Below are 18,232 nucleotides of genomic sequence, written 5' to 3' on the forward strand. Positions count from 1 at the left end.
AAGGTACACATCTACCTTGTTTTTCATTTATGAGTCATGACCATAAACATCAGACGGTGAAACTTCTTGGTTGAAACAGGCCACCCGTCACTAGAAGAGGCCTGAATGGGAAGATCATCATACGGAGATCTATCAAATCTATCAATTCCAGATGCTGACATATCCTTGATCAGCTCTGGAAGACCAAGTACTGACCGTAACTCCCTTTCCTTGTTTGACAATGCTGATCAAAACCGGACTCCTCCTCCAAGGCTATCAAATTTCTCCGACATTGACCGTGGTAGCTTCGAGTCAATTACCTACGGACAGGGGACGTTGGATATAAGCTCACCACCTGCTTCCTCAAGAGACTCATTTGAGAACGAAAGGTTTTCATCTGCTTCACCAAGAGGGGTAAGACTGCTCTTCTGTGAAATCATTTTGCAGGTTAAATACTTATAATTGTGAGTTCTTGAATATCAGGAGGATGTAGAGGCTGAGATGAGGAGGCTTAAGCTGGAGTTGAAACAAACGATGGAAATGTACAGTTCAGCTTGCAAGGAAGCGCTCACATCAAAACGGAAGGTATATAGTTCACATGAGAATGAGTGGTGTGGCTTCATTTTAAGTGAATTGTTAAACCTTGCAGGCATCTGAGCTTCAACGCTGGAAGCTAGAAGAAGAACGGAAATACGAAGAGGCAAAGCTAGCAGAGGAAGCTGCGTTAGCCATTGCAGAGAAGGAGAAAGCAAAGTCTAAAGCAGCATTGGAAGCAGCTGAAGCAGCACAAAGGATTGCTGAAATGGAGTCCAAAAAGAGGATCAGTGCAGAAATGAAAGTTCTCAAGGAGACTGAGGAGAAAAAAAAAGCCGTGGATGCTTTGGCGCATGCAGATGTCAGATACAGGAAGTACACCATCGAGGAGATTGAGGATGCAACAGAGTACTTTGATGAGAAGTACAAGATAGGAGAAGGCGGTATGGACCTGTCTACAAGTGTTATCTGGATCAGACACCTGTGGCTGTGAAAGCTTTGCACCCAGATGCAGCTCAAGGCATGTCACAGTTTAAGCAAGAGGTGAAATCTCATAACAAAGTCTCGAAGAAACTTTAAAACTCATGCAGATCCTTTGTTGGCATCTGACTCTAATTAAGTGTTGTTTATCAATTAAACACAGGTTGAAGTGTTAAGCTGCATGAGGCACCCTCATATGGTTCTTCTGCTTGGAGCCTGCTCAGAAGGTGGTTGCTTAGTATATGAGTTTATGTCCAATGGGAGCTTAGAAGACCGTCTTTTCCAACAAGGAGACAGCCCACCGCTCTCTTGGCAAACGAGGTTCAGAATCGCTGCAGAGATCGGCACTGTACTGTTGTACCTTCACCAGACTAAGCCAGAACCACTGGTTCACCGTGATCTCACGCCGGCAAACATCTTACTAGACCGTAACTTTGTCAGCAAGGTTGCTGATGTTGGCCTGGCTAGGCTGGTCCCTCCATCGGTTGCAAACACCGTGACACAATACCGCATGACATCAACTGCTGGCACGTTCTGCTACATCGATCCAGAGTATCAGCAGACAGGTATGCTGGGTGTGAAATCTGACATTTATTCACTCGGCATTATGTTTCTGCAGATGATAACAGGAAAACCACCAATGGGTCTAACTCGTTACATTGAAAGTGCCCTCGAGAAGGGGAATTTGAAAGATGTGCTTGATCCATCTGTCTCTGATTGGCCTGTTGAAGATACCACAGAGTTTGCCAAGTTGGCTCTCAAGTGTGCAGAGATAAGACGAAAAGACCGACCTGATCTTTCCAAAGTTATATTGCCAGAGCTCAACAGATTAAGAGCACTTGGTGAAGAATCAAGCCAGTCTGCAGTAGTCATCAACAGCCCCGGACCAAGCCCCACCGTTAGTCAAACTTCTTCCCCCAAGTTGTAAGCACTGATACACCCAATACAAAGATATGCATTTCAGAATCCTTTTACACAACTCATACCTTCTTCTCCAATATCCATTTTTCAGGAACAGATGTCCATGACAGTGCTTAAGTAACCTCTTAAGTCTCAAGTTTTGTTCTGCACAGTAATCAACAATCCATGTTTCACCAGAAGTTACATTTAACCTTAGAAGCTGTATATAATCATGAAATGAGCAATTGAATTTGCATGCTCAATGTATATTGTAGTAAGTGTCTTTCTCTAATAGAAAATGTTCAAATTGTATATAGATGATTATAGTTAACTTACCATCTAGATAAGGATGGATGAAATTCAAAGACGAAGTCATGAAACCTAAAGTAAATTCAAAGATAGAGTAGTCCTTCTAATGAAAACTTTCATATAATTAACAAATGTATTGTAATCTTACAATAGTATCCAATCTTTTTCGTTACGTACGATTATTACTCTGCTTACCAAAAAGAATGTTCAAATAAATCTCTATCAAAGCTAATGCTCTTCTTTATATGTGAAAGCTCACGAACCAATTGTATATTATCCCAAGGGCTTCACGTTGTGGATTAGAGATTACATCGCCTCCACAACTTCATCTTCTTCTAATTCCTCATCTACTGTTGGCTTGATCCTCTTAGGTCTGCCACACAATCTCACATTTTTGCCAGACAAGAGTTTCATTGCTCTCTCTAAAGTAACCTCACTTGGTTCAGTGTTCTGCCAAGTACAAAGTTATCCACAATCAAGACGATAATCCTTTGAATGTAAACTCATGCAATTAACATATTATCGATGCAGATCCATACCTCATTTCCTTATCAAGTATAAGACCAACATCACCTAATAAATGCTCCTCTAATTCTAACTATTTCAAAACACATCATATGACAGTACATAACTATACCTTTGGAACAGTAGCCATTGTGCGGCGATGTCGAACCGTAAATCCAGATTTACTAAGCTTCAAGGTCACAGGCTGCCCATCTTCAGGGTGGGTTCCCTAGTCAGAAATCAGTAAACCAAGTCGTCAGCACTCCAAAATGTTTTTAAAAAAGCCCCAGAACCGCAATAAGTTTTGACCTTTAAATCCGTCATACCAGTGTCAGAGGATAGCGTAATAGCTCGAGAGCACCTTCAAGTGTCATAGAGTTTACATCCTTTATCTGGAAAATAAGGTTGAAAGAGATTTCTCAGTCAGAAAAGGCAAGCATTATATTAACCAAGACATCACTGGCGCACACATAGCACCACTGAAACTCCAACATACATGGGCTGCATTTGCTCGTTTTGGTAAGTGCCCTTTCTTGTCCTCACCAAGCTGTACATAATACCCATAGGGGCCGCACTTTAAAATAACCTGCACAAGAAAAATGGATTCAATAAGTTAAAGTTGTAGGAGAACTTGTCAACAAAACAGGGTCAGAACAGCGAGACCTTCTCATTGGTATTGGGATGAAGACCCAGCAATTTGGGCTCTTCTACGCAGGTATTCCTTGGAGAATCATCTTCATCTTCATCCTCTCCATAAAGTGTTTTGGCAATGAATCTGCACATGAACCACCACATAGCTCAAATTATATCGGTGACCGTGATAATAACATTGATAGCTTCAGGTGTAAAGAATTTGAAGATTCAATAGCCTGCAACTTACTTGCACGAAGGGTAGCCATCACAACCGATGAAATATCCCGTACCAAACTTGCTAACTTTGAAAATTAAGGTGCCTTCCGAACAACTGAAATATGGAAAGAAACCCAATCACTACACAATCTATCAGGAGTGTTTGGCCATTATACACGTGGAAGTGTTAGCATGGGTTGCCACTTATGAAAGGATGGTTTCTTCAAAATTATAAAGCAGAAGCACTATCCAAAAGGTTGATTAGAATTTCTAACTTAGATTTTTGTAGACGGGAAAGAGGTATACAGACCTCGGGCAAGTCCTGGTAGGATCGGGAAGGGAAGAAAACAGAAAGTCCTCGTATTTTTTTTCCAACATCTTTTCCACCTGTAAATGTATGTGTAATAAGGTAAGAATCTAACTAAAAAATTTGCAGAAAGTACACTTTAAGAGTTCAATCTTCGAAGAAAGTACCTGTTGGATTTGGACACTTTCAACACGTTTACAATACGCGCTGAATCGTGTCCAGTAGTCTCTTAGGAGACCTTTCCATTCAGTTACGCCACCAGAAACGTTATCAAGCTGAAAGCAAAATATGTCGTATGGAAAGAAAAATGAGTATCTCATCTTGCAGTATTGTAAAATATCTATGGAATATGTAGAAATTGTTATAGTTAATAAACAGTCGAGTAAAGAACAAACGAAAAACCCACCTCAGTCTCCATATCAGCAGTAAAACTATAGTCTGTGACCTCAGTGAAGTAGTTGGTAAGAAAAGCTGAAACCTGAAAACATAGTACATAGGTTAGAGAGATAACGTTGCGATGGTTGGTTTACTAAATCATCTGAGCTTAATTAATGAAGAAAATACCATCCTCCCACGGAACTCCGGGTACAGGACTCGGCTCTTTATTGTTAGGTACTTTCTGTCCTGTAAACAAACACAAGAAATAAGGGTATTGCTAGTTTCAGATGACTTTAGAGACTCTTAACCTCCAGCAAGAAACAGAAGCACTAGAAGAAAAAAAACATAACGCTTTCTTAAGACAAGTGCATACCTGTAAAACTTTAAATATAGATGCATACGTCGAGGGTCTACCTATGCCGAGCTCCTCCAGCTTTTTAATCTGAATCACATTAAAACATGTATAACAAAATACGCATTGTAAAACCTGACGCCAGTACAATTATAAAGTATCATGCCTAATATCTGTATAACCACCAGATTCAGCAATCATACAAAAAGAAACCACTTATCAGTTCATGCTTAGCTACCATCTTACTGTTTAGGATCAAGCCTTAACTTCAACAATAATGAAAGTATTATCTAACTGAACGGGAACCAAAATGAGCTACTGCGACGAAAATGTGAAGTAACAGATTTTGTTACACGTCAGACGTATTCAGTTTCCACAATAGTTTAGTTTTGGACTTAGGAAAAGAAAATTAGATTTGTATAAAAGAATCAAGAAGGCAAAAAAGGAATGGATCACACTGTGTCAGTTCTCATTTTCCTAAGCCTATAAAAACTAAGACCGTCAATTCCAAAAAGGAGTCTACACTGATGGAAAACATAATACAAAACTGAATCATAGACACTTCTGACAAGAAAGAAATTGGAATGCCATACCAGTGACCCTTCGGAATAGCGTGGTGGGTGCTGAGTATGGTGCTGCTTGAGCTCCACTTCATCAATGTGTAGCAGATCCCCATCCTGAAAAGAGGAGAAAGAAATGACAACCACCACAGGTAAAAAAAAAAAAAGTTCTGATATTAGGAATAATACCTTCATCAAACTGAGAGTTTCAAAAGTTTGCTCCCGCTCACTACTCTTTTCATCGTCTTTGGTTTTGATTGCCTTAGCTTCAGGGTCCTACAACAAAAATCAACAAAAACTTCTTAGCACATATTCAAATAGAAGAAGGATCCCTCATTAGCTGATAACAAACAAAATTAAAATCTAAATAGGAAAACACGTCAAAATAAACGTGTAAATGTTGTCACCAAATTTTATGGAATCATATGAAGTAGGTTGTACCTCGTAAACTGCCTGGTATCCAAGAAAATCGACTTTTGAGCATGACGATCTGAAGATAATGGATTCAGAGGCATTTCCAATATCAACTTGTATCTGAGAAAGAAAAGAGTCAGAAATAAATTGGGCAGATATGTTGGTGGTTTCCAAAATATTAAACATTTAAACCTTAAACCACTCAAGTATTAGTTGATGGCAAATTCAGTTGCATACTCGCTTTTTCCCTTCTTCTCTAGCTAGTCAATAAGAACCTAGCTAACACACAGTACATGCAGGATTTGAAGTACAAATTAGCTCATATATTACCTGCACAACAGAAGCAGGCTCCATCTGACATGCCATAGCTCGTGACCATATCAAGGTATATAATTTTAGAGAATCCGCATCAAGCAGACTAGCAATCGTCGCTAGAAATCAATACAAAGATGTTGAGAGTTATGATAATAAACTGTATGATGAAGTACTGATAATGACTAAAATAAATCCTAGAATCTGAAGGAAGAGTGGTAAATTATTTACTTACAAGGTAATCTACGTATATTGGTAGGTCTAATAGCTTCATGGGCCTCCTGAGCGTTCTTAACCTTTTTAAAATATTTACGAGGACCATCTGATGTAAAATTCTCCCCATACCTGCAGATAATAAGTAAATAGCTGCTAAAGTTCTCGAGTCAAACGGACTAAACTAACTTCACAAATGCATTTATATGTCTTGCCTTTCTGCTACCAAGGACTGTATATCTTTAATAGCTTCATCAGCTATCTGATGAGAACAGAAACAAACGAAAAAACAAAATAAATTAATCAAGGAAAATCAAAATGAAGTTGTAACAGATAGTAATACACAAGTATAGAACTCACATGTAAACCATCTGTCCGCATGTATGTTATAAGACCAGCTGATTTACCATCAGACAGTTGGAGACCTTCGTATAGTTTTTGAGCAAGCTGAAAAGTACTTATTATCAGAAACATAGACTCAATGAGAAGTAAATAAAAACGAAAAGAAAAAGTTTCAGTTTCTCAACCTTCATGGTATATGCTGATGAAAAATGCAATTTGTTAGCAGCATCCTGCTGGAGCGTTGATGTTATATATGGAGTTGGTGGATTTCTCCGTGTAGTGCTTTTCTTAATGCCCTTCACTAGAAAACCTTCTGATCTGATCCTTTGCTCAATCTCCTGTGCATCTGCTTCAGAGCTGATAGAAAGCTGATTTAACTTTTTTGAGTTTAAACTGGTCAAGTGAGCTGAAACGGTGGATGAACTATCTTTCCCTTGCACTTTGATCCCCACAGTCCAGTACTCCTGAGGTTTAAATCCGTCAATTTCACTTTCTCTATCACATATAAGAGCCAAAGCAGCAGACTGGACTCGCCCAGCTGACGGGCAACCCGGAAGTTTCCTCCAAAGCAGTGGTGAAATATTGAATCCGATTAGATAATCAAGAGCACGCCGTGCGAGATAGGCGTGTACCAAGTCCCCATCAATTTCTCGTGGGGATTGAAGTGCAGTTTTTATGGCTGACTCAGTTATCTCATGAAAAACAACCCTTGCAACTGTCATACTCTCATGTAAAGCACCTTGCTGCTGCAACATCTCAATGATGTGCCAGGCAATGGCCTCTCCTTCACGATCTGGATCCGATGCAAGAATCAGATTTTCAGCTCTGAGGAATAATGTAAACAGAATCAGATAGAGAATCACCTCAACAACAAAAAAATAATAGGAAAGAAAGAGCTCATATCATATGAAGCTTAAAGTAGTCATACACTAGGTAGACAAGCAAGAAACCTTACCCATTTAGTGCCACCTTTATGCTCTTAATATGAGTCCAGGCGGAAGATGGAACTTCCCAAACCATGCTAAAATCGTCATCTGGCCTCACTGAACCAGACCTTGAGGCCAGGTCTCTGATATGACCATAACTTGGCAAAACCTCGTACATTTCACCAAGATAACCCTGAATAACCTTTGCTTTCGTGATTGACTCAACGACAATAACAGATTTTCCACTTGGTGGAAAAAGTGGTTTAGAAGCATTTTGACCTCGATGCTCTATTCTGTTTTGCATGGGTTGAGCTTGAGGAACCTGCTTCTGTTTTGGTGATTTGTTTGCTTTTGCTGATGGAGAAGAACTTTTGGGCCCTTCCTCAATGAGAGTTTTTGCCGCATCCTTCTGAAAACTGTACTGTTAGATAACACAAGCAAGGATATGTCCAAATACTCTAAAAGTTTAATACCTTAGCAGATGAAGACTTCCGATTTCCAGAACCAGAACGTTTTGCCTTGGGAACGCTTTTTGAACTCTCTTCTACAGAGACCTCCTCCAAAACTTGTACTGCTGAAGAAGATTTGTCATCCACTTTCATGCTCTTTGGCTGCCGTTTAGTTTTGACAGGAGAGGCTTGCTTAGCTTTGCTAGCAGTGGGATTGCTTCCTTCCGCTGACTTGGAATTTGATAGAGCAGAACTTTTGGGCTCCTCAACAGTGGGATCTTTTGCCAACTTCTTCTGAAAACTATACTGTCAGGTAAAACATACTTCAAGGGTGAAACTACTATTTTAACATTTTTAATTAATACCTTAGGAGATGAAGATTTTCGATTTCCAGAACCAGAATGTTTTGGTTTGGGAACAGTCTTCAAACTCTCTCCTAAAGAGACCTCCTCCAAAACCAAGACCGTTGAAGAAGATTCATCTTCGACTTTCTTGCTCTTTGGCTGCCGTTTTGGTTTGACAGTAGAGACTTTCTTACCGTTTTTAGCAGGTGAAGCTGCAGTTGATAAGTCCACCTTGATGCCACTACTAACCGGTTCAGCAAAAGTCACAGCTTCAACTTCTGAAGAAGCCAAAACCTCATGCTTCTTCCGCTTCTTCTTGACGATCTTATACTTATTCCCAGTATTAGGGACTTGAGAAAAATATCTCCCAGGAAACGTTCTGTAACTACTTCCAAAAGACCTCAAGCTTGAACCGCTCCAATGTGCAGCAGCATAACTAACGGAACCGATCGAAGGAAGTGCGCAAGCTAGCTTAAAGCAACTTGCGCTCTCTCTTCTAAACTGAAGCTGGCATACATTTCTATAGGCTTTATCGATTCTAACTACTGAAGAGGAAGAAGATAAGGCCGGGAAACTCTGAATTGTCCTGCTCTGCAACTGCAACTACAAAAAAAAAAAACAAGTAATCGCCTAGTGATGAGTTCTCACGAAAAGTTTTAAGATTTAGCTATAAAGAACAAAACTTTGAATCGGTAACATAACTATCCGACCAGAGGTGAACACAAGACCTTAGCCATGAGAGGACGAAGAGACAGAGGTGAAGTCGAAGAAGGAGACTTAGCAGCCGCGAGTGAGAGCGTTCTCTGCATTTGGGAAACAGACTTAACTGATTCAGAGAGTCTCAAATCGTCCCAGGAGACTGGCTCCGTTGATTTTCATATATACATCCGAAGAAGAAGGAAGATTTTGTTAATGGCGGAGGAGGAAGGAGATTGAAAATGTGGAGGGTTTACCTCTCTCTCTCTCAGAGGTTTATCTGTTTATAACCCGAGTCCGGTCGGATCTTTATCGGTCCGGGTTTTCGTGGCCCAAATAAGAAATCCGGATCCAAGCTGCAGAGTAAAGTGGTCCTATCCTCTGTTTTTTGCCAAGTGTCATAGCTGACTAGCTAATGTATTTAGAATTTGATTGTGTTGATAAAGTTCTATTTTTTTTGTTTGGGTGCGCATTCGTAGGATGCTAAACAGGTTTACCCGTCCCGTTTTATCTTGTATGGTAGCGGGGTTAGTCGTTGAGCGAATTACAGTGGACATATCCTGCGTAGAGTGCGGTTTTCAGAATATCGGTCCAAACCCATACCGCATAATTTATAAGTTTTCGCGGACTGTTTCGTGGAACATCTTTTTCTGCTTTCTTCATAATGTTGAAGTAGAGAGTTGTAGTAAGTGAGAACTATTTGAATAATAAAATTCAACTCTTTCTTGTTTGATTCTTTATAGAGCAACGTCTCTGCATATCAACGGTAACTTAATACGTAATGGTTTCTTCTTCTCTTTCAATCAAGCTGTTGAACTTAGAGTGTAGAGATAAAATTCTACAGTAATTTAATTTTTCAATTTAAAACGTTTAAAAAACAAGCAATAGCTCTTCAACAACACTATAATCAAATTTTTTTTTTCTAAAACGCCACTTGACAATACTGAAAACAAAATCTATCAACTTAAACAAGAAAATCTCACATGATAATAAAGCTAAAATAGTACTGAAAACAAAATCAAGTCGAAATGGAGATTTAGAGTTGTAGGTCTTCAAAATTTCGCAGGTTAACCTGTGACCCGTTCCGCATCCTGTCCGTCCCGCACTCAACCCGTCCCGTTTTGAATCCCGCAATTTTTCGAGCTTATTAGATAGAAGCTCAGTCCCACCCCGCAACAAATCTTTATAGACCAGGCCCACGGTCTAACTCTTTAATTGCCATCTCTAAGCTAATTGATCATAATCAAATTTTTAATAAAGTTTTACTCGGTAATGCGAATGAAGCGCAAGTATCACACAACTAAATCAAGTTTAACTTTGCACTTAAAAGGGCAAGAATCAGTCAGAGACTATGAGATCCATTAGAACTCTCAAAACATATTCATGAGAGAAAAATCTGCCGAGTCTCCAAGCTTTAGCTTTTGAGATGAAAATCATATTTTTAAGGAGCGAGCCTTAGAGGGTCGCGAGGGAATAGCGATGTCTTGCGGATGTTGTTGAGGCCACAAAAGAGCATTACCACTCGCTCCAGTCCCACTCCGAATCCACCGTGAGGTGGTGCACCGTACCTGTAAAAACATTTATATTATTTGTATTCATCATAACTCCGATAACCAGTGATTAGGAACCAAAACTAGTTCAGTTTGTGGTTTATTACCTGAACGAATCGATGTACGTTTTTATTGTCTCGACATCAATCCCAAATCGTTTTGCCTGTTCCGTCAGGAGTTCTGGGTCATGGACACGTTGAGCTCCTGATATGATCTCCTCACCTATGAGGATAAAATGGCAAATATAAGTATTTTAAAATGTCTGGCAACTTAGTCGGTGAGAAGACACGTATAAGATAAAAGAGAGGACTCAAATATGAACCTCTTATGAAGACATCGAATGAGTTGCTGTAGTTAGGGTCGTCCGCACATGGCATAGTGTAGAATGGCCTAACCGCCGAAGGATAGCGATGCAGAATGTAGAATTCCGTATTGTACTTCTCCAGAACGAGAAGGCCAAGTTTTCTCTCTGTTTCTGTATTTAGATCTCCAAGAGGATCAGCCTCGACGCCAGCTTCCTGTAAACAAGTCATGATTCAACTTGACTAATATTACTACTGATAGTCCATTTTATCAAGTCAAATGCAAAAAAGACTAGTCTTACCTTAAGCATTTGAATCCCTTCTGCAAAGGTTAATTTCAATGTTTTGGGAAGAAACTGCAAGTTTAGCGCAAATCATCAGAATACAATAATATACCAAAAAAAAAAGTAAACCCAACTTCCTAATACTACTACTTGCTTATACTGTATGGTTACCTTCAACGGCTCAAATGGGTATTGCTTCCTAATAGCTTCAAGTTCCTTTTGGCAATTCTCGTTTAATTTATTGAATATAAACGGAAACAACTCACCCACAATATCCATTATCTGCAGCACAACCAACAAAAAAATTAATTAGCATCAGGTGGCAGAATAAAAACATACCTCTAACAGCACCGAACTTACCTCAGAGTAGTGTTTGTGAATCGCCATCTCGACATCAAGACCAATAAATTCACACAGGTGTCTATGGGTGAAGGAGTCTTCAGCTCTGTAAACAGCACCAACCTCAAAGACGCGTTCAAAGTCAGCACATATCGCCATCTGCTTGTGAAGCTGAGGAGACTGAGCCAGACAAGCAGGCTGGCCTTTGTAGTCCAACCTAAATACAGCAGAACCACCTTCGCTACTACCACCCAACAGTTTCGGTGTGTGGATTTCAAGAAAACCTTTACGTAGTAAGTATTCTCTCCATCCCTGCACAATTTATTAGATATGTTCAGTTCAGTAAAAGCAACATCGAAGAAAGCAATTAAATCCCCTTTTTTTTTCTTTTGTAAGCGATGATCAGACTTCCTATTAGAACAGTTCTGATTGTATAATGTCAATCCTATCTACACTAATACGACTCATTATCTATTACTAATAGACAAAAAAGCCTTAATACTCCATGTTGTTGCCTATCAAATCCTAAAGACGGCTTACGATTTGGACCCAGCCCTGAATGCTGAAGATTCCTTGATTAGCCGGTGTTCTGAGATCAATCACTCTATAGTTCAAACGGGTGTCCTGATTAGCACCAGGCTTCCCAGCCTGCCACAACAATCATAGAAACAAATACTCTTATCAACACCAGAGGCTAAAACTAATCTCCAGATCATACCACATTACACTACCTGAATATCTGCTTCACTACGAGCAGCGTCCTCAACAATCAGTGGTAACTTTTGCAAGGCACTGTTGACGCAGTACACTTTCCTCACTTGAATTTCAACCTACCAATAAAAACATAAAGTTAACGTCTCTTTTGATTTCACAATTAGATCAAAGGAAGATAAAACCAATTAATCAACCTGCTGCGTAGTTCCAGTCACAGGATCCTTAGGGATAACAACGTAACCGATCACATCAACAAAGGACTCCCCACTCAGCTGCTTAACGTACCTAAGCATGCCCACACTCACACCATTCTCCTTCGACTCGGTAACCACGCACTGGACCATGGATCCTCTCTGCCTCACGATCAGAAACCCTAACTTGCTGGAAACTCGACTCGTGTGCACTCTCCCCCTGATCAGCACCTCCATTCCCGCCATGTCTTCCACGAGCTCGCTCACGCCGGTCCACTCCTTCCCCTCCACGGCCTCTCTCCATTTCCCGGCTTTGGGATCCTCCGTGGACTTCAGCTCGTTGAGGGTGACGTCGCCGTAGTTCCTGGAGAACGATTCTTCCTCGTCGATGGAGAGAGGAGCCATAGTCTCACGGGAGGCTTCTTCTTCTTCTTCTTCTTGTTGTTGTTCCTGACGGCGGCGTAGCTTCTCGAGCTTCGCGGCTTCCTTCTTTGCAGCTTTTTTGCTGATCTTCTTCTCTCCCGATTCCTCCGGCGGCGTCGCGGTGGATGACGATGGATTCTCCGGCTCCGACGACGACATGATGTAGCAGCTCCTTCGCAAGGGTTAGATAACGATCAAATCGATAGCTCTACTGAAAACTTGTTTCACGCGATGGAGAGTGCAAAATGTTTTAAGGGTTGATATATATAGTAGATATTTACCGGAATGGGCTTAGTTAAAAGCTTGAGTGTTGTTATTTTTAATAGGCCTGATTATTAAGCAAATTAAACCAAAAATTTTGAAGTTTGACGGGACGTATTTGTTTTTTAGCGAGTTTTTATATGGTGGTTATAAACTTATAAGTGAAGTAGTGAACTAGAGAATTTGACAGATTTTAGTTGAATAAATTCTAAAATTTCATATAAAATTGTGATATTTTACTTTTGAACTAAGAATTCCACCAAGTTATTTTAAAATTCATAGAACCTTCTTAAAATTTCACAACTTCAAATCATTTTTAAAATACTTCATAAAACGAAAACTAGATAAGATTGTATTTTAAATAATTTTAACTATTCATAACAACATATTTGCTTATTAATATAAATCATTTCAAAATTTTAAATTATAATAACAGTAGAGCAATCACGTTGGTTGTAAATCAGAACATTACTTGTTTATTAAATAGTGAAATTAATAAACAAAATAGGAAAGAGGAAACAATTTAAAAAATGGGAAGAACAATCTGTTTCTCAAGAGATCTACAGAAATTTTGAGAGCTTTCTTTTACATTTGTTATATTATATATATATATATATATATTTTTTTTAAATTAGTTTTAAAATCAATATTAATTGTATGAGAGACTAGTGTAGAGCAAACAGCTCTTACTGATGGTTAGAAAGAGCCTGGTTAAGACCCACTAAACGAAGTTAGAAACTATATTGTTGATACTAGAATGGGCCTGTTTAAGCCCATGTAACTAAATTAGAAGCTTGAGTTTATAAATTAGGCGACCCCATAAAGTATAATGTTAGAAGAACAAGAAAAGACGGTTGCGCGTAGCTTTAAAGCTACTTACGCGCCGCCTCATACGACGAACAATCATACTGCTGCGAAACGACACGTGTCCACATGTCAAAACGCGTGCGCGTCAGAATCTCTCGGAGAGAGTGTGGCTCGGAAAAGATGTCCCAATAAATAAGAAACGAATTTGCCAGCAAAGAACGGACCAAAACTAAAAAGTAAAAACATAAAAAAATAAATAAATAAAAGAGTGTGGAAAAGAAAAGTAAATGGGAAGCAACGACGACGACTGAGTCATCTCTCCCTCCTCCTCCTCCGTTCCCCACCTCTGAAGCTAATCGGAGCTAAAGCCTTGTCGTGTTGCGTTATTGATTACTTTACTAGTGGTGAGGTTTTGATTCCTCTCTGATCCTTTTAACTTTGTCCAGTACCCGAAGTCAAGGTTTCAGCTCAAATCTACTGCCTTTTGGGACCTATGAAGCTCTAGGTAAGCCATGACCTCTTCTTCTAGCTTATCCCATCATGTAATCATCGGATCTGTGTCTGACTTTGTGAATAAAATGAGCTTGTGTTTTCTTTGATTGAAATTTTTTATTTTTATTTTCTAACTGTGAAGACTATTTTTATTTGCTTGAGAATCAAAGATCTGACTTCAGCTTAATTCACAAAAAAAAAAAAACTTTTTTTTAGTAACATGAACGTTTCTATATAAGGCCGATGATGGTTATAGTTTTCATTCTTTACTGCTATGAAAAGAGAAGACCTTTACGTCATGATAGGTGATGTTCGATCTGTCCAAAAAAGACCTTACTTTTGTTACCGAGACAGAAGTCTAAGTTGTGTTTCTCATTTTTGTCATTTTTGTTTTAGGTGTATGTTGAAGTGATTCAAAGACAATACCACGTAACCACGAGATTGGAAAAAAAAAATGCTTGAGGGACCTAAGTTCGATATGCTCGCTGTAGGCAATCACCACAACTACGATGCATTCACGCAAGACTTTTACAAAAAGCTCGGTGAAGAAGGTACAAACATGTCCATGGACAGCATGCAGACGAGTAACGCAGGAGGCTCTGTGTCGATGTCTGTGGACAACAGCAGCGTCGGTTCTAGCGACGCTCTTATCGGCCATCCCGGTTTGAGGCCTATGCGCCATCCCTACTCTCTCTCCGTTGGTCAAAGCGTGTTTCGCCCCGGAAGAGTCACGCACGCGCTTAACGATGATGCATTAGCACAAGCGCTGATGGACAGTAGGTATCCGACGCAGGGACTTGCGAACTACGAAGAGTGGACGATAGATCTGAGGAAACTCCACATGGGACCAGCTTTCGCGCAAGGGGCGTTTGGTAAGTTGTACAGAGGGACTTACAACGGTGAGGACGTGGCGATTAAGCTGCTGGAGAGGCCAGAGAACAGCCCCGAGAAGGCGCAAGCTCTTGAACAGCAGTTTCAGCAGGAGGTCTCTATGCTCTCGTTTCTGAAGCACCCCAACATCGTCAGGTTCATCGGAGCGTGCGTTAAGCCGATGGTGTGGTGCATCGTGACTGAGTATGCGAAAGGAGGTTCGGTGAGACAGTTTTTGACTAAGAGGCAGAACCGAGCTGTGCCTTTGAAGCTGGCTGTTAAGCAGGCGCTGGATGTTGCCAGAGGTATGGCTTATGTCCATGAGCGCAACTTTATACACAGGGACTTGAAGTCGGATAACCTCCTCATATCAGCTGATCGGTCCATCAAGATTGCTGATTTTGGCGTTGCGAGAATCGAAGTTCAGACCGAAGGGATGACACCTGAAACTGGGACTTACAGATGGATGGCCCCGTAAGTTCATATCAATATCATTTCTAGTCTCTGCAAGTCATACTAATAGACTTAAAAATTACTTTTGTTGTGGATTTGGTGCAGAGAGATGATTCAGCATAGACCCTACACTCAAAAAGTGGACGTCTATAGTTTTGGAATCGTGCTGTGGGAGCTGATAACTGGTCTGTTACCGTTTCAGAACATGACAGCGGTTCAAGCTGCATTTGCGGTGGTGAACAGAGGAGTCCGTCCAACGGTCCCTGCTGATTGTCTCCCTGTGCTTGGCGAGATCATGACGCGTTGCTGGGATGCAAACCCTGAAGTCCGTCCTTGTTTTGCAGAGGTTGTCAACCTTCTTGAGGCGGCTGAAACCGAGATAATGACGACTGCTAGAAAAGCGCGTTTCAGATGTTGCATGACGCAACCAATGACAATCGACTAGTCTTTTGTGATGAAGAAAAAGAGAGAAGAAGAGAGGAATAATAACAAAGAAGAGAACAGAGAAAGAGAGAAGAAAAGCTTTAGATATATGTAAAGTTTGTGTGTATGGGATATATAATATCCGTTTGTCTCTCTTTTCCCAAGATAGGAGAAGTAACCCAACCATTTTAGACACTACTGATTTTCTAGATTTTGTATGCAGAAACATGTACTGTGACTGTCTCAAGTGTTTGGTTTAGTTTTCCTTGACTTCCTGGTTCCCTATTGTGGCAGAAGAGCTTTTGATGTGTGCATCCTTGAATTGGGTTACTTTGAAGTTTGAATTGATGAGTGTCGGTAGATTCTCTCTAAAGTATGATGTCTGACATGAGAGAATATGCTCTCTCTTTTAATTACTCATCATCAAATAAACATGCAACTTCAAAAAGATTACTTGTCAACAAAACTTTGGATAGTGAACAATCTTAAGAGAATCTTAGAGTTGAAAAGAAAACTACATTAAAAAGACTACATGTTGTCTAGAAAATCCTCTTCGCCACTGGAATCGTGATTATAACCGCCATCAACATTGTCATCATTATCATCACCACTATCTTCCTCATCACCATCACTTATAATCTCCAAAAAGTCACCACCATCAAGGACCAAATCTCCATCATCATCATAATCATCAAAATCGCTTGCACTATTATCTTCATTGTCCTCGCTGCTAATGTCATCATCATCTCCACTGCCGCTATCGTCTCCAGCTAGTCCCAGAATCCGGTCCAAGTCATCTTCATCGTCTTCATCATCTTCATCTTCATCCTCTGTCTCACCATCATCATCGGGGTCCGAGTCATCATCTGTTGGTTTACGTCTGCCAATCTCATACAACCTGGCTGAGGAAAACATGTCTTCTTGATCTTCCATTGTGATCAGCCCAAGGAAAGTATCTGTTGGTTCTGTGGCAAAGTCGAGAAGACATCGGTCCACGGGTATAGTGGCAATGTCTGAATAGTTGGTCGCATCAAGAGTTCGGAATGCAGCAAACAACGGATGCTTCGAACGGCGTGTGTGGACAGCAGACATCACGTCCTCGATGTTTCTCCTCAGCATTGCGTATATAACATCACCCCTGGAGTTGAACGTGATAGCTGTCTGGTCCAGTGATGGGACACTTCGAAGAAGCCTCATTTTCCTCAAATCCCAGACCTCGGAGTTTATGATCACCTGTTATAAGCAACATCATATTTAGATATAAGCCAAGACACAGTTCAGCTACTCAGCATTATTAGCATATTGTTCAATTTGGTTGAGTGTTGGGTAGCCTCTCAATGGAGAATGGCAGTTTCTTATTTTTGGTATTCTCAAATATAACAGTTTTCAGATTAAAGAGATATATGATTTATCCATTACCTCGTTACGAGAAGGATGAAAGCCACCGCCGCCATAATCAGTAAATTGATCAAACCGACTGACCTCATCTGGAACACGGCGATCCCACAGATGACCATTCCACAATATTAGTGTATCGCAAGGGCTGAAGTGTACAAGAGAATAGGGACTACTCCGAGAAGAAGTGGATGTGTCAGTGAATTTATTGGAAGTAATGCAGGTCTCTACGTCATACAGAAAGAACATCTTTTGTTGATCCTTCACATGAGAGCGCTGCAAAATATTGCCCAGAGTTGCTGAATTTTGCAGCCTTGCACCCATCAAAGGGATGCTTAGACCCGCTAGTTATATAGAAGCGTCCCACAACTGCACATCACTGAAACTAGAAGAAAGTAACAACTGAGTAATCACCAGAGACATATGGCTGAACACAAGTGTTACCCGGAGCCTGGTGGCCTGGGACACTCTCAAGCAAGCTACAGCTGCTAGTGTCGAATATCTTGATTTCTCCCGCATGACTACGACTGCTAAATGATTAGTACCCCCAAGTAATGAGATGCATGTAAAGAGAGCATTCTCATCTCGGTAAGATCTCCAAGATTTGAATCTGCTGAAAACGAATTGACGGTCCCTGCGACTATCATGGACTCCAATGTAATAACTTTGAAAGCTCACGGGTGCCAAGACGGCCGAGTGATATTTAGCGGAGCTTCAAGTAACCGTTTAGGTTTCAGGGACGACATGCGGATGTAGGAGAACACGGGGGGAAGAGTTGTGATTGGAGCCAGACACTGCCTGTGTTGGTGTTTCAAATACTGAACAACAAGGGAGTCTAGTGTTAACCGTTCCGGATTTGAAGGCTGGGGATCGCTTGGAA

At 40.5% G+C, this 18,232-nt stretch overlaps 4 protein-coding genes and 1 pseudogene across 7 annotated transcripts; 2 read left to right on the top strand and 3 right to left on the bottom strand.

Moving 5' to 3' along the window:
* The first annotated feature begins 79 nt into the window (after nt 1-79).
* Nucleotides 80-2,160, top strand: LOC130505030 (U-box domain-containing protein 35-like; annotated as a pseudogene).
* Nucleotides 2,161-2,297: 137 nt separating this feature from the next.
* On the bottom strand, nt 2,298-9,110 carry LOC108855727 (uncharacterized). 4 transcript variants are annotated; one of them, XM_018629609.2, is made up of 23 exons: nt 8,881-9,110; nt 8,174-8,749; nt 7,833-8,102; nt 7,389-7,768; nt 6,619-7,258; nt 6,452-6,538; nt 6,307-6,353; nt 6,114-6,223; nt 5,897-5,997; nt 5,594-5,686; nt 5,342-5,428; nt 5,186-5,269; nt 4,614-4,682; nt 4,427-4,486; nt 4,269-4,340; nt 4,030-4,137; nt 3,866-3,942; nt 3,587-3,670; nt 3,370-3,481; nt 3,203-3,292; nt 3,033-3,098; nt 2,840-2,935; nt 2,298-2,652 (listed from the first exon to the last, which is right to left on the bottom strand). In XM_018629609.2, exons 1-23 carry the CDS (start codon nt 8,959-8,961, stop codon nt 2,509-2,511), a joined length of 3,534 nt encoding a protein of 1,177 aa, XP_018485111.1. In that variant the 5' UTR covers nt 8,962-9,110; the 3' UTR covers nt 2,298-2,508. The 4 variants fall into 4 exon arrangements, with proteins under 4 accessions (XP_018485111.1, XP_018485109.1, XP_018485110.1 ...); XM_018629607.2 differs by having other exon boundaries at nt 7,833-8,099; nt 8,174-8,755; XM_018629608.2 differs by having other exon boundaries at nt 7,389-7,765; nt 8,174-8,755.
* A 981-nt stretch (nt 9,111-10,091) lies between these two features.
* LOC108848589 (aspartate--tRNA ligase 2, cytoplasmic) lies at nt 10,092-12,878 on the bottom strand. Its single transcript, XM_018621984.2, has 9 exons — nt 12,232-12,878; nt 12,055-12,153; nt 11,864-11,971; nt 11,345-11,635; nt 11,156-11,266; nt 11,003-11,056; nt 10,721-10,916; nt 10,506-10,620; nt 10,092-10,416 (listed from the first exon to the last, which is right to left on the bottom strand). The coding sequence occupies exons 1-9, from the start codon at nt 12,808-12,810 to the stop codon at nt 10,290-10,292; spliced, it is 1,680 nt and encodes a 559-aa protein (XP_018477486.1). The 5' UTR covers nt 12,811-12,878; the 3' UTR covers nt 10,092-10,289.
* A 1,060-nt stretch (nt 12,879-13,938) lies between these two features.
* LOC108854223 (serine/threonine-protein kinase STY13) lies at nt 13,939-16,227 on the top strand. Its single transcript, XM_018627739.2, has 3 exons — nt 13,939-14,224; nt 14,608-15,555; nt 15,640-16,227. Exons 2-3 carry the CDS (start codon nt 14,666-14,668, stop codon nt 15,977-15,979), a joined length of 1,230 nt encoding a protein of 409 aa, XP_018483241.1. The 5' UTR covers nt 13,939-14,224; nt 14,608-14,665; the 3' UTR covers nt 15,980-16,227.
* Nucleotides 16,228-16,331: 104 nt separating this feature from the next.
* On the bottom strand, nt 16,332-17,691 carry LOC130505029 (DDB1- and CUL4-associated factor homolog 1-like). The gene is made up of 2 exons (XM_056999635.1): nt 17,377-17,691; nt 16,332-17,190 (listed from the first exon to the last, which is right to left on the bottom strand). Exons 1-2 carry the CDS (start codon nt 17,674-17,676, stop codon nt 16,486-16,488), a joined length of 1,005 nt encoding a protein of 334 aa, XP_056855615.1. The 5' UTR covers nt 17,677-17,691; the 3' UTR covers nt 16,332-16,485.
* Nucleotides 17,692-18,232: the final 541 nt, after the last annotated feature.

This window comes from Raphanus sativus, unplaced genomic scaffold (genome assembly GCF_000801105.2).
Source record: "Raphanus sativus cultivar WK10039 unplaced genomic scaffold, ASM80110v3 Scaffold1956, whole genome shotgun sequence".
In the NCBI taxonomy this organism is placed as follows: domain Eukaryota; kingdom Viridiplantae; phylum Streptophyta; class Magnoliopsida; order Brassicales; family Brassicaceae; genus Raphanus; species Raphanus sativus.